Genomic DNA, 15,990 nt, shown 5'->3' with positions numbered 1-15,990 from the left:
CATTACATTATTTTACACACTTGACATGGGTTTGGTGCAATATTAACAGCTCAAAAAAAGGAAATGAAAAGTTGCACCAAGATATCTATATGTATTGCAAAATGGTGTATTTAACAGTATGTCTTTACCACTCAGAAACATGAAGATGGCAATACGGGCACACAATTATGACAGCTGGGTCACCATAATTTAATTTCTCTATACACAAATCTCAAAGTGTCATCCTGTACAGAGGACCGTAGCTGCCTCCCATACCCATTGGTCTTCCGTGTATAGGCAAAAATAACTTTTTCCCTTTTCTTCTTGGTTTATGCACAGAATTTTGCTCTAGCGAATCACACTGTGATGTGACTGGTGATAAGAGATGAAACCCAACCTTTGCTACTTTGTTTACTGGGTTGACAATATGGTCCTGTGGGACATTTTGAGACTTGTGGTAGTTTGAAAAAGAATCACTGCAATAAAGACGTATGGTTAAAATAAATGAGCACAGAATGGCTTTACTGTGTGATATGTTTTTTGCAAGTTGAAGGTTCATGCTAAGAGTTTTGTTGAAGTGTGCACAGGAAAGCACATAAGTAATAATGTGGTGTTGTATAGTCCCCCTTTCCTCAGCTTAGGTATGTTCTTCTAGATCGGCATTAGTTCTGAAGTAGTAATCTTCATGTTTCAGCCGCATTTAAGGACCCATTAGCTGTCTGATTCAGACATAACTTAAAGTCTGCGCCTTTAGCAAACTCCTCATAGGCACAGCATTGAGGTATGAGTTCCCACTGAGCAGTTTGGCAGACCATACATATGTAGCAAGTGTGCTGTGTACAACAAGACAAAACTGATCCTCCTTCTTCTGAGCCAAAGCATCCAGCAAAGACGAAGTCATTTTCATTTTTATTGCCATGCTCAATAATGCCACAAAGTCTTTGTGGCTTCTCAATGTCCACTGAGGGTGAAATTAACTTGGCGATAAAATGCCTCTAAGTTTTGTTTGTAAACAAGAGACTTCTGGCTGTAGAGTATAAGGATATCTAATGCCCTTGGCTTCTTTATAAGTCAATATTGGTGAAGGGCATAAAAGTTATTGATCAAGGACTGATATCGATAGTATTGTGCACACATCTCATTGTTCTATGGAAATACTGGAGTTAATCCAGTATTGCAGGTCATGTTATCCTTTCCAGGAAGTCTTCTGTCATTAAAAGTGTGCATGTTAATTACTGCGTCACTCTTGACCATGACAGGTGGCTGGGGTTTATGTTTGACACGCCGCTGGCAAGTAAGAGATAATCGGATCTCATCAGCCATTGTGCTGCAAAAAGAACGCTGAAGGAGGAAAGGCATAATAATCAATTTCATGTCATCAGAATCTATTATCAGGTTGCTATTATTCTTATCATCATGTAATTATCATACATCATGACAAAGTTTATTTAGACTTTGTTTTAAATAAAAATTACACTAATAAAAATAGTAGAAATGTAAAAAGCTGGCCTGCTTTTGGATTTTTGCACATTTTGTCCTTAACAAAAAAGAATAGAATGAAAAAGAAACATTTACATTATAACCCTCCTCTACAAAATTAACAAAATAAAGTCCTACCTGTTATGGAACAAAAGCCATAAATGTGTGCATACTCGGCAGTAAAACCAACTTGTACAAAGTCATTAAAGATACTGTGCCAAGAGCACAAATCTTGTTCATATGTACGGTTAGGTTCTCCCACTCGATGACCCCCAGGAGTGCTGCTCTGTAGGATTGGCTCCCGTTCTTGAGACATTTAAGCTGTCTTTCTATTTCATCTGAGTGACTATCATTTAATACTACACTTCGCCAGCATTGATTGCCTGTCTGACCACGGCTCTTTCCAGCAAGAACAGCTGTTTACAGAGGGTTGCTAGGAGCAAGCTCTGTGGCAATCAGCTGTTTGCATTGGGCGTTGCCTCTTATGGAACAATCCCCTTAAGATGCACTCACATGGGCGATTTTTACGCAGAAGTTCTGTTTGATAGTGATATGGATGGAACTCGCGAGTGAAAATAATACATTGATTTCAATGTGTTTATTCACATGAGTGATTTGGGGGCGATGCCTACAAAGAATTGCCCATCATTTCCTATTGAATCCAAAAAAATCACACTCGCATGCCATACAATTTGCATGTGAGTGTGATGCGATTTTCACCATTGAAACTACTGGAAGCGCTTTCGTGAAAATCGCAAGTACATTGATGCAACTGTGCAATTTTGCGGTGAACACCCAAGAGTAATTAGACTGCACAGCCTGTTCAAATGTGGCCTTGGCAGCGCAGAAAGGTACATGGCAATGCACCGATACATGCGCGATAGCGCTCCCTTCACAGTGCAATTACGTCACACTATCGCGAGAATATGTACACCTACATTCATCTGAAGGAGCCCTAAAAGTGCAATATTGGTCCGATATTGTGCTCACCCGTGTGAGTGCACCCTTAAACCTATCTATGTGTAAATTCTGAACAGGCGCAACTAGACTTCCTTTCAAAATATCTTAACATAAGAATTTAACTATGCTTTACATTTCATGTATACAAGGAGATTAAACAAGATTAGAGTGCGATAAACACTGACTCCACACTTGTTGGAACTTTATTGTAGAGCATCCTCCATTCAATTAAGTTGATGAATGCACATGTAAAAACCAAGTTTGAGTGAAAATATACCTAATATTTCAGATATAAAGTATGTAGTAGTTATTCCTTACACTCTTAAAGGGGTTTTTACACAATTAAATTTCCATTAGATCACACAAAACAGAACAATTTTTCAAATGGAACCATTTAACCCCTTGAGTGGCACGCCCGGAAATTTTCCGGGACGAGCTCCACTGCCCATAGCGATATAGCCCGGAAGATTTCCGGGCTATGTATCACTATGGGAGCTACAGAGCACAATGCCACAAGCTGTGGCACTGTGCTCTGCCTGCACAGCCCCACAGAGAGCAGTGCAAGGGCTTTGAAAAACCAGCAGAAGATATTGCCGATCTGCTGGCAATCTCCTGCTTCTAAGTCCCCTGCTTTGGTTATAAGTTGCCATAGAGACCATCGGCTTGTCAGAAGCAAGCCGATGGTCTCTGTGGCAGGGAGAGCTGGTGCTTGGCTGTCAGAGGACAGCTAGGTACTAGCTCTTACAGCAGAGATCAGGGAAAACCTCCGATCTCTGCTGTGTTTATGTGACTGCAGCATGTAAAGGGCTGTCACTGCAGCATGTAAAGGGCTGTCACCATGGACCCCCGGAATGTGATCAGGGGGTCCTGATGGGTGCCTGTGGAAGTCCCCTAAAGGGACAAAAAAAAAGTTAAAAAATTATAAAAAAAAATAAATAAAAACACTTGTCTCCCTTTACTTGGTAAAAAAATCAAAAATAAAATCACACATGTGGTATCCATGCGTCGTAATGACCCAGAGAAGGAAGTTAATGCATTATTTAACCCCTTAATGCCATGGTCCCTTTTTTCTTTTTTCCCCATTTCTTTTTTTCCTCCCCCTGTTTAAAAAAATCACAACTTGTCCCGCAAAAAACAAGCCCTTATATGGCCGTGTTAATGGAAAAATGAAAAAGTTATGGCTCTTGAGACGCAACTGCAAAATTAGTTGAAATTCAATGATTAGACCATTTTAAAAAACCTGCCCTGGTGGGTCTGACAGGGTGGTAGGAAACCCGCCACTCAAGGGGTTAAGAGATCCTGTGTCTAAGTACTGCAGTATGCAGATAAGGAAGATGGAACAATACCTCAGCAGTGCCACCTATTGGATGGAAGCATTCCTGCAAATCAATGTCCGACTCTTTATAGAGGTCTAAACAAAGAATGGGAATTGAAAACCAAGCCAGAATCCATACACAGACAGCTGTTTCAGGGTTTTTGCCCCTCATCAGAGTGCAGACGGATTCTGGCTTGGCTAGTGAGTTGTCTATGGCATGAGTTTGGATAGGTATTGTCTCTTCCAATCTTTGTTAAGACCTGTTTAAAGGGTCAGACATTGATTTTCAGGAATGCTGCAATCCAATAGGTGGCGCTGCAAAGGTATTGTTCCAGCTTCCTTATTTGCATATATCTCCCAGAGGAGCATGCATGGCCCTATAGGTTTCCTGACTCACCTTCTAGGTGCTCTCTTCAAGGAGAGACAATACCCCTTCCTACTTAGGAAGGGGTTCTGCAGTTATGGCAGCCCCTGCTGTTCATTTGATTCCATCCACCTAATGTGTACAGTGCTGGTGGTCACACTAGCTCAGTAACTCAATTCCATCTCATGTCCTCTCCGTTCATTGTGAAGGCCAGACAATATGAATCAGCATACTAGAAATAGCTTCTATTTACTAGTTACTGAAGACATTAGGTGGATATTCTGAGAGGGAACGAAAAGAACAGAAGGGGGCACCATAACAAATTTGCAATAGAAACATCATTATGTAGATTTTTTTCTTCAAATGATTCCAATTCAAAAGTTATGTTTTGCATGATTTATAAAGGAAAATAAATATTAAGTACAACCCTTCAATAGATACATAATAGGTACATACTGAAGGGTATATAGTAAAACTCTGGTAAGTATATATATACTTCATTGATATTTTATGCTCTATTGGTTGATTATTCCTTGCTGTAAATCTTCACAAACTGTGGTAAGTTAAGGGTTCCTTAATCTGTTGACTTTAACATGACTGTTTTAAGGAGCTTTAGGCCAGTTTTACACAGGTGTATTATGGGTGCATTTCTGCACTGTAATACAGATGAGTGTCCAGGCCTCAGAACATCAAAAGGATCTAGAATGCTCTGGGTTTGGGTCAGTGGAACCACGGTCAGGCTGGGATATTCATCCATAATTTGGGTGTGCAATGTGCCTGTGCATTCACACAGGAATGATGATCGCTCAGTGAAGAGATCGCTGCAGCTGCCCGCTGCCATTTACAGTAAGCAGGTCGTCGTTCATAAATGAACACCAGCCAATCATCGCTTTATTTTTATGCCTGTATGATTCAAATGACGAACGATAAGTGAACGAATAATCCTTTGGTGTTCAGATCATGCAGGCATTTACACTGAATGCTTGAAGTTCTGATTCCAGTGATCTGAATGATGAATGTTCCATGTAAGAGGGCCCTTACAGTGATGCTTGTGAATACGCTTGCTCTATCTAGTGATAAATATTATAGCAGCTAATGGAACTAATTTTTATTTACAGTATGAGCTATACTTTAATAAAGTGTTGCATTTTGCAGAAATAAGATTTGTTTAAAAAGTGAGAACATATGCACCCATATGACAAGAAATTTCCTCAAAGGGGTTTTCCAGTAAGCGGCTGCTGGGATACACCAGGGTCAGAGCAGAATCTCTGCTCCGACCCCTGTGTATTGGCCGGCACTCATAATTGTAAGTGAAGCTATCATTGAAATCAATGAGGAATGCGCCTGCAATTGCAAGTGCAGCTCCCATTGATTTCAATGAAAGCTGTACTTCAATTATGACTGCAAGCCACTACACAGGGGTCGGAGCAGGGCTTCTGCCGTGAACCCAGTGTATTCCAGTGTCCACTTCTTAGATAACCCCTTTAAGGTAGGAAAGGAGAAAACTGGGCCTGTGTAGGAAAATCTATATGCAAAGAATTCTACCTATTGCAAAATCCTATATTATTTATATTCTCCCGTCAAAGTAACTAGTCAATATGAAGAAAAAAACTGACCTGTTCTCGCTCTGCTGTCTTCCTCAGTTTATATATAAATTCCGCAACTGCTACTACTACAGAGAGAATCAGACCTGCTGCCAATACAATAAAGATGCCCCCCATGTTTTGGATGCCCAATGCACTGGCCTCCTTATTTTTTTCCTCTGGGCAGCCTCCAGCTCTCCACCACCTCTCTTTCATTTTATGGATTTCATCAGCCTCTAGAAGTTGAAGGATAGCAATACTGATCCTGTCTCGGTACGGAGAACCTTGAAAAGGAGAGAAACATAAGCTTTTTTATTAAGAAGAAAACATTTATATTTTCACTTGAGTTTTACATAAGTTAAGTTCTGTATTCAATCCAGCACAATAAACATTGAATCTCAAGCACGTGGCAAAGTTGGAGGCTGTACGGTCACAAATGGAGTCTCTACAATTATGTATGACATTAGATAAAATGCCCCAGAGTAAATGTGATCGTGACCCCCCCCCACACACACACACACACCCACCACCACCACCATAATGAATGCGACAACCAAATCATCTGGAAAAATTAAAGGTGTATTCACATTTAAAATTTGTATTGCATATTTACTTAATTTACATATTTATATAGTGCATACATTTTGTGCAGTGCTGTTATAGAGTTTGCCATCACTTACGCTGGTCCCATGGGGGCTCACAATCCAAATTTACCTATTAGTATTTTGATGTGTGGTAGGAAAGAGCATGCAAACACGGGAAGAACACACAAGCTCAAATTAAGTTTACAGTAAAGTTTTTGGTCCCTCTGAGACCTGAACCAATCTTACGAACTAACAGCACTTGCCCCTTGCTCTGACTTGGCTGCATACAGTAGCTGGGGGTATTCAGAACTAGGGAAACACCTGAGTGGGCTGTTTTACGCTATTTCAGTAGTTCCCATTTATTTATTCTTCTGTCCACCCCAGAAGACATGTGGAAAGGGTATCTTAGCCTTAACCTTTTAATATTCTATAGTGAAGATGTAAGCCAACTTCAGGCTCACCAAGTGGTCCAGGATGAACAGGACCAGCTGCTGCTGCATCATCTAGACTTCTCACTTTACCTGCAGGAAACCCAGGTTTCATACAGTCATATCCCTCATCACAGGCGTAACTTGAAACTCCTGGGCCCCAATACAAAACCTGTAACAGGGCCCCCAACTATAATGCTTTATTCATATTACTGGGCCCCCTATATGGAAGAAATTTTGAAGGAAGAGTAGTAACAGGTGGTCTATTTCTGGCAGAAAAAGTGTATAGCAAATGACACTCAATACTGGCTTGCTCTATTCAGTCTTTAACAATTGCGCTTCCCTGTCATTATTTATTTAGGAAAATTCCAGCTCTCACTGGCAACGGCTCAGTACTTAACACTGATATTTCTACTATGCCAGCTATACCTGCACTCACACAGGTCCTCTAAGCAATGTCCTGTTCACCAACATTGTCCTCACCAACAACTCTTGTGGGAGCATCAGCTGAGCTTCTTCACATCTTGTGTGATCACACTGCACAACTGTGCTGTGTCATATGTGCTATCATTGTCTCAACAAACTAATTAAGGCCCTATTAGCATACATAGCCTCACCACCAATATACAAAGTCACACCATAAGTTTATCCTCTGAGTAGCTTCTGAGCAAAAACAAGCAGTTTTGTGTAAGGGCAGTAACATATCTGCATTTGAAGACCAGGCTGTAGGTTTTAGGGCCAAGAGTGGGAAACAGAAAGCTGAAGTTGAGCCACCACCACCACCTTCACCAACATTGACATCTTCCCATATTCTAGAATGTCCCAGGTCAGCAGCTATACCTCCATCCCCCAGCTATTGGAACGTAAAAAGAAAAATACTACCCCAACCATCCATGAGCACAGAGCCTGAACACAAGGATTCCACAGCTACTTGCAATAGAAATGCTGCCCTTCAAGCTAGTGGACACAGATGCCTACCACAACATGATACTCCATACTAACCCACAGTAACAGATGCTCAGCCATTATTTCTTTGCCCAAAAAGCCACTCCTGACCTGCACCGCCATATGAGTGATAATGTGTCCCTGATATTGAAGAACGCTGTCAGTGGCAGGGTTCAGCAAGTATAGCCAGGAGCGTTACATATCCTTAACAGCCCACTGGGTCAATGTCCTGTAGGTGTGGCATGAAGCTGAAAGTGGAGATCCGTGTTTCATGGTACCCCCCAAGAGTTGTGGAACATTCATGCTTGTCTGTCCTCTCCTCACCCTCTCCTCTTCTTTCTCTTCCTCCACCTCTTCATATCACCTTTCAACACCCTCTACATCTGCACATTTTTACAGCCCATCACAGCCTGCAGCAAAAGTATGTGTTAGGACTGATAGTCACAGGCAGCACTTATCTATGATGGACCAAGAGAATGTCAGTTCCCATGTGGATGTACTCACATATAGCATTGACCCCTTTGACTTTTGGATGTCTAATCTGGATGAGTGGCCAGAGCTTGCCAACATGCTTTAGAGTTGCTTGCTTGCCCCGCTAAGAGTGTGCGATCAGAAAGCGTTTTCAGCACAGTTCGGGGTGTGATAACTGACAAACAATGGGGATCTCCTGACTTTTTAAAGATGACCAGGTGATGATTTCACCTGACTTTTGCACCCCTATGGCAGATTCCACTGATTATTTAGCACGCTGGCAATTTTTACTCACATATGACTGAACATAGATTTATATCAAAGACCACGCTGTGCCTTCAAGGTGCTGTTGCTTCTTCTCTACTACTCTTGCTTCCATCATATTTCCTCCTCATACTTCCTCCCAAATAATAAATATGTCACTATGGAAATACGGAGCTACAGCTCTCATGTTTCCATGAGGTTCACACTGCCTTCAAGGTGATGTTGCTGCTGAGGGTGGTGGAATTATTTCTACTCTCATTCTCCTGCTTCCACCATGTTTCCTCTTGCTCCTCCTTCTGTGATAGCATGTTAAAGTGATTGTGTTCTGCAGTTATATTTTTCCACAAACTTCTTTAGACTGACATAGATGATTACAATGTCTAAGAATTTCTCAAGTGGAATAGATCTTTGCTTCACAGAAGTAACCTATTTGCTGTCTATAAATTAAACAAGAAGCATACACCTCTGTAAACTTTGCAAATGTGTCTGTCAAATCGTTTGTCTTTTCTTACCCATTGGTGTCCCAATTCCATAACCCTTAGTGTCCATGAGCCCTCCAATCTGTGTAAGATTGCAGTTCCTCTGAGTTACATATTCAATAGCTGTTGATTCCATTAGCAGAGCGTAGTCGGATGAGAGGACTCGCTGGATTCCTTCCTCGTTACTCTTAACGAGCGACGATGGCTTGCTGCTCATGAACGCCCACATCTTCTCAAAGGTCGAAATGTGAGATTTCTGCAGAGTAAACAAACAAGAGAGGGATGTTGGGATTCATGCTGTTTATCAGATGAGCACTTTTTGTTTCTCACTGTCAAATGGCGAAGAAGAGTAAATTAGTACACGCTATTATAAAATTCTCTTTTTTCTTAAACTGTGAATCCTCCAGGGCAAGGGAAATTGATGGCAAACAATGATAGCACAGCTAGCCATAAGTGCCCACGTTAGCAGCTGTAAAACCTCACTTACAACACGGTTATTTACAGTTTCAATTTAGAAATTCTGTTTATTCAGAATTTTGCAAATCGTAAACATCTTGCTATAATGATAGGGTTAAATGACTTGTGGTTTCTAGAAAATGAGTGAGTTGTCGGAAAAACTAAAAACACATTTCTTTTGGTTCCTGGTCATACAGATACAATATTTTGTATATAACTTTCGAAGCAAAGAAACACTATATATCAGGACTTGGGAGTAGCACTAAGGTGCATGGCCTATTTAATGATACTGCTCAAAGGGTTCCTTCCCAGACCATTTTTTCAGTATTTTAAAATTAGCTTAAAAAAACTCTTATGTATCTCAAGCACTTTTGTTTTACTTGAGTCTTTGGTGGCATTGTTTTTATTTTCTGACTTTCCTGATGTTTTATAGCAAAGCCTGTGGAGAAAAACTCCTTAACTAAGGCACGCTGTGCTTTGAAAAAAAGGCCACTGACCACAGAAACAGTACAAAAACTCTGTACATGTAGACTTTTCAAAATAGCTATTCATGGAAGACCTGGTCCAGCAATTTTGATATTAAAAGTGCCATTAAAAATCAAAATGTGGTCTATGAAACCTGCCTTAAAATCACAAATGTTTGTGATCAGAAGAAAGGGCAGTTTCCAGTGCCAAACGGTCAGGGAGGCTTTTGGCATTGAACTGTTCAGAGTAGCAGGCAGGAATATATAGGTATCGAGAGATTAAGTGGCTTTTTATGTAATTAACTTTACTGTGTAAGGCCTTAGTCAGACGGGCGTTTTTTCACGCAATTTGCGGATCGCATGACGGATGCGCATCCGCAAATCACGTGACCGGTGCCCGAAAATCGCCCGAAAATCTGCTCCTAGCCGCGTTTCATTAGAAACGGGCCGAAGCTGTGCAGCGCATTGCATTCAATGGAGCCGGCAATACAGTCAGGGATGAATTGTCAGGAAGGGCTTAAATATATAAGCGCTGAGCCAATCAGGGGGCAGGTCTGACACACACCCCCTTCACACCCACTGCAGGCCGGCCGCGCGGAACTCCGGCTGCCGGGAGCAGGTGAGTATATATATATTTTTTATTTTAACACTTTTCTGGATGAATTGCAGGGAAGGGCTTATATATTTAAGCCCTTCCCGACAATTCATCCCGCGCACGCCGGCAGCCCATTGCTTCCAATGGAGCCGGCTGTATTGCCGGCTCCATTGAATTCAATGGGCAAACATCGTTCTTCTCTGCCACAGCTGTTACAGCTGTGGCAGAGAAGAATGATTTGTCTTCTATATGTTCTCAATGGGGTCGGCGCTGCTGCCGTCGGCCCCATTGAGCGCATATAGAGAAGAGAACAGGAATCGCAGATCGCAGATAGGTGCGATCTGCGATTTCTGTTCTATAATTTATCGGACGAGCGCATAAAAAGCGCTCATGTGTCCGATACCATTGCAAAGCAATGGTTTTAAAAAATCGCCGGACGCATGCGCATGCGCAAATCGCGTGAAAAAACGCCCGTCTGACTAAGGCCTAATTGTCCTAGACAGGGAAATTAGATTGCAAGTTCCACTGGGGATACAATCTGATGTTAATGGTGTTAATGTCTATTCAACTCCAAGGAACATGTTGGTGGTGCTATATAACCAATGGGAAATAAATAAAAATGAATATTATTTTGCACCCCATCTGGGTATAGATGTTATAGTATTTACTCATAATTTTATAGGCCAATATCACTTTGGCAGTGTTTAGGTCAGCATTTTGTATCACAGTAGATGTGTCCTTCCTTGTCTCTAAATCCAACATATGTTGAGATATAGGGTGTGAGATGTTAAATGAACATGTTAATAAAATCCCATACTGTACACCCAATGGCTGCCTCTATGGATATCATCTGTCAGCCATCTGTCACCAATAGTTTATCATGTTAAAAAATGTAGTCGTTAATGTATACTTTATTTGGCAGCACGCGATTGTGTTAAATTGGCATCATGACAAGTTAGGTAGCATAACAAAATTCAAGCTAAAGGCCCATTTACATGCAACAATGATCACTCCAAAATTGCTAAAAAGCGATCGTTTGAGCGATAATCGTTGCGTCTAAACATGCGGTCATTGTGCACTTTTCGTGCACTGCTAGCTGATCGTTAAAGGGGTTGTCTCACGCCGAAACGGGTTTTTTTTTTATTCAATAGGCCCCCCGTTCGGCGCGAGACAAACCCGATGCATGTGTTAAAAAAAAAAAAACGGGTAGTACTTACCCGAATCCCCGCGCTGCGGCGACTTCTTCCTTCTTCTTACTTACCTTAGTAAGATGGCCGCCGGGATCTTCACTGTGAGGTCCATTGCCGATTCCAGCCTCCTTATTGGCTGGAATCGGCACACGTGACGGGGCGGAGCTATGAGGAGCAGCTCTCCGGCACGAGCGGCCCCATTCAGAAGGGAGAAGACCGCACAACGCAAGCGCGTCTAAAATCGCCAGAAGAGGCGATTTTAGACGGATCCATGGAGACGAGGACGCCAGCAACGGAGCAGGTAAGTGAATAACTTCTGTATGGCTCATATTTAATGCACGATGTATATTACAAAGTGCATTAATATGGCCATACAGAAGTGCTGAACCCGACATGCTTTCATGAGACAACCCCTTTAAATTCAAGCCAGCCTAAAAACCGTCAGTCAGCCTTATCAGGAGTTCTCCACGGGTTGTGCTGATAGCATTGTTTCTCGCTGGAGAACAAAAGAACTGAAAGCTGATAAGAGCGCTCGGGCTATTAACTGCTTTCAGCTAAGGCTTCATTTGCACACTTAATTCCTCTTAAGTAGCTGAGTAGCTTTTTAATAGTTTATGCAAAATGATCGCTCAAAGCTGTCACTCAAACTGTCATGTGAGCGATCTTTGAGCGATCATCGCTCCATGTAAATGGGTCTTAAGTAGAGATGAGCGAACACGTTCGGCCCCGCCCCTTTTTCGTCCGAACACCGAACTTTGCGAACACTTCAGTGTTCGGGCGAAAAAGTTCGGGGGCCGCCGTGGCAGCGCGGGGGGGTGCGGCGGGGAGTGGGGGGGAGAGGGAGAGAGAGAGGGCTCCCCCCTGTTCCCCGCTACTGCCGCCCGCGCCGCCGCGCATCTCCCCGCCCCCCGGCGGCACCCGAACTTTTTCGCTCCGAACACTGAAGTGTTCGCAAAGTTCGGTGTTCGGACGAAAAAGGGGCGGGGCCGAACGTGTTCGCTCATCTCTAGTCTTAAGCTAAGTCTACTTTCATGTGAAAGTATATTTTAGTCAGTATTTTTACATTAGTATTTGTAAGCCAAGGCTAGCAGTGAGTCTAATAAACAGAAGAGCTGCAAATCTTTCCATCCTAATTTTTCTATGTAGGTTTCATTCTTGGAACAAATTACCCTGTGAAAATGATCAAAGCCAGAAGTAAAATTTAAACAGCAAAAAGGTATAATGGAAAGATTTGCATCTCTTCTGTTCTTTGGACCCATTTCTAATTTTGATTTACAAAAACCGACCAAGATACCGACATGTGAAAGTGGTCATACCATGTAAGCTTTTATTTGCTGTTATTTTTTAAGCATCATCATGTGTCTTGATTGGTGTTTTATTTACTTATTAGATTCTCTATGTATTTTTTTCACTTTTATTTATTATAAAAAAGTTGCAAAAACCCCTTTTGAAATATTTAATGTTTTACTTTAGGTTAGAAACACTTTCTGGTCATTAGAAAGAAAACCTGAATGCCTTTTAGCACCTACATTATTAATCTAAAAATGTGAGAAAGCATGCATGTGTATATCTAGGAAAAAATCTAAGCCGCTGTATGCCCAGCTGAGAATGTGTTCAAAGAGGTTTTCTACCGTGTTTGCAAACTGCATCATACATTAAAGAAGAACCAAGGTTGGATTTTTCATTAATTCTAAAATGATCAATTTTTTATCATTCTTTAAAAAACATACCAAGTGTTTTACTAACATTTTATATATACATTTCTGTTTCATCGACTTTTACTTGCCTTATTTAATCTACATGATTGCCACTTGGTGCCACAGACACAAATTTGTTTTGGGTCAGACGACAAGACAAGTTAGAGAAATGTATATTACAATATATTACATAAACAATTTGTAATAATATATGGCGAATGAAAAGGGAATTGACACGGAGGATTATTTGTCCAGACTGAAGTTGCTGCCCTATTCAGCAGATACAGTACTGTGAAATAGTTTTAGGTGAGTGGGGAAAAATGCTGCAAAGAATGTTTTCTAAAATACACTCCTCAACATTGAAATTGAACACCAAGATGTACAAGCCGTAAGGTTATGCAAATCGAGGAAGTTGAAGGTGTCGCTAAGACAAGTAAATGATCACATTTTCAAGCACCTCGCTCCAATCTGTGGAATATGGGAGGGGCTTCAGAAGTATCAAAGCCAGATCGAAAGTAAATGTTTTCAATCACATTAAACCTCAAAAAGCAGATAATGTCTTGTGATATGATTGACATGCCTGTTATCACCACTTGTTGCAAACTGAGAGGGACACAATCCTAGAACTGAGAGACCTTGGTTTATCATTCCAGTAGATCACCATGGCATAGACTGAGATATATCAGCACTGTTCAGGTTGATCAGGTTGTGTGTCCCAGTGTTTAGGAGAACATCAAACTGGATTGACAAGAGCTGTGCAGAGGCAAACTTCTGCACAGGCAGATAGACAGATTAGAAGAATGGTGTATAGTAATCAATTTTGTAATGTGAGTGAAATTGAACATGATATCCCAAGCCGAAGGTAACGAGCAGTGTCTACACAAACCATCAAATGAGTGGAACAAATTGCCATGGGAGGTGGTGAATTGTGCTTCAATGGAAGTCTTAAAATAGAGGCTGAACAGACATCTGTCTGGAATGATTCAGTGAATCCTTAATTGAACAAGGGGTTGGACTTGATAACTCTGGAGGTCCCTTTTAATGTTACCATTTTATGATTCCACAACTTTTTATTTTTGGTATTGCAATTTTAATATTAAGGATTATAGAAGTGTTAGTCGTTTAATTTTGTTAATTAGCAAAATACAGAGTGAACGAACAAACAAGAAATCTAAATCATATCAGTATTTGCTGTGACCACCCTTTGCCTTCAAAACAGCAACAATTCTTTTAGGTACACTTACATAAAGTCAGGGACTTTGTAGCATTATATTCAGGTGTATGATTAGCCAATTATAGCAAATAGGTGATAATTATCACAGGTGATGATTCATTTGTAGGTTGAAATGCAGTCATTAACTGAAACAGAAACATCTGTGCAGGAGATTTAAAACTGGATGAGAAACAGCCAAACTCTGCTACAAAGGTGAGCATGTGGGGACAGTTTCATGTCACGGGTCATACACCATGGCAAGGCTGAGCACAGCAACAAGACACAAGGTAACTATACTATACCAGAAAGATCTGTTTCAAGCAAAGATTTCAAAGCAGACTGGGGTTTAAGATGCACTGTTCAAGCTGTTTTGAAGAATCACAAAGAAATGGACAATGTTGAGGACTGTAGATGCAGTGGTGGGCCAAGAAAACTTAGTGAAGCAGTTGAAAATACATCATGCTTACTTCCTTTCAAAATCGGAAGATGTTTAGCAGTGCCATCAGCTCAGAACTTGCAGAAACCAGAGACTCAGGTACTTCTATCTACTGTTCAAAAAAAGTCTGGCCAGACGTGGTCTTCATGGAAGAATTGCAGCCAAAAATCCATAACTTTGACAAAGCCAAATGACTCAACTATGCACAAACATAGGAACTGGATTGTAGTAAAATAGTAGCAGGTGCTCCGGACTGATAAGTTAAATTGTGAAATAATTGTTTGTAACAGAAAGCAATTTGTTTGCCGAAGGGCTGGACAGTGATATAATAATGAGGGTCTGCAGACAACAGTGAATTATGGTGGATATTCTTTGCAAGTTTGGGGCTGCATTTCAGCAGACAGAGTTGGGGATTTGGTCAGGATGAATGGTGTCCTCAATGGTGATAAATGCAACAGATACTTATTAGAGATGAGATAAGCAAGCATACTCGCTAAGAGCAATTACTCGATCGAGCATTGCCCTTAGTGAGTACCTGCCTGCTCGGAAGAAAAGATTCAGCTGTCGGCGGCGGGTGGGAAGCGGCGGGGGAGAGCGGGGAAGAACTGAGGGGAGATCTCTCTCTTCCTCTCTCCCCCTACTCCCCCCTGCTCACTTGCGCAACTCACCTCTCACCCGCGCTGGCAGCCGCACCTTTTCTTCCGAGCGGGGAGATACTCGCTAAGGACAATGCTCGATCGAGTAATTGTCCTTAGTGAGTATGCTCGCTCATCTCTAATACTTATCTATCATTCATCACCATCAGGGAGGCATCTGACTGGCTCTGAATTTCTTCTGCAGCCGAACAACGATCCCAAACATATAACATAAAGAAGAAGAGGGAGTCCTGGAAGGGAAGATATGGTCCCCACAGAGCCCTGATTTCAACATTATCGAGTCTGTCTGAGATTACATGAAGAGACAGTAGGATTTGAGCACCTACATCCATAGAAAATCTGTGGTTAGTTCTCCAAGATGTTAGGAACAGCCTCCCTGCCAAGTTCCTTCAAAACTGTGTACAAGTGTACCTAGAAGAATTGGGTGCCGTT

General features: G+C 41.5%; 1 protein-coding gene across 1 annotated transcript in view; it reads right to left on the bottom strand.

The window, feature by feature from the left end:
* Positions 1-1,125: 1,125 nt before the first annotated feature.
* Positions 1,126-15,990, bottom strand: part of GRIK3 (glutamate ionotropic receptor kainate type subunit 3) — a 592,020-nt gene continuing 577,155 nt past the window's right edge. Inside the window, exons 14-16 of the mRNA XM_066592013.1 lie at positions 8,885-9,107; positions 5,714-5,964; positions 1,126-1,320 (exon numbers count right to left, since the gene is read on the bottom strand). Coding sequence (XP_066448110.1) covers positions 1,126-1,320; positions 5,714-5,964; positions 8,885-9,107 — 669 coding nt within the window. The remainder of the gene's footprint in view (positions 1,321-5,713; positions 5,965-8,884; positions 9,108-15,990) is intronic.

The sequence above is a fragment of the Eleutherodactylus coqui genome, chromosome 1, assembly GCF_035609145.1.
Source record: "Eleutherodactylus coqui strain aEleCoq1 chromosome 1, aEleCoq1.hap1, whole genome shotgun sequence".
NCBI classification, from domain to species: domain Eukaryota; kingdom Metazoa; phylum Chordata; class Amphibia; order Anura; family Eleutherodactylidae; genus Eleutherodactylus; species Eleutherodactylus coqui.
Note: the sequence above shows the minus strand (reverse complement) of the source record. Positions and strands in the feature narration are given on the sequence as shown.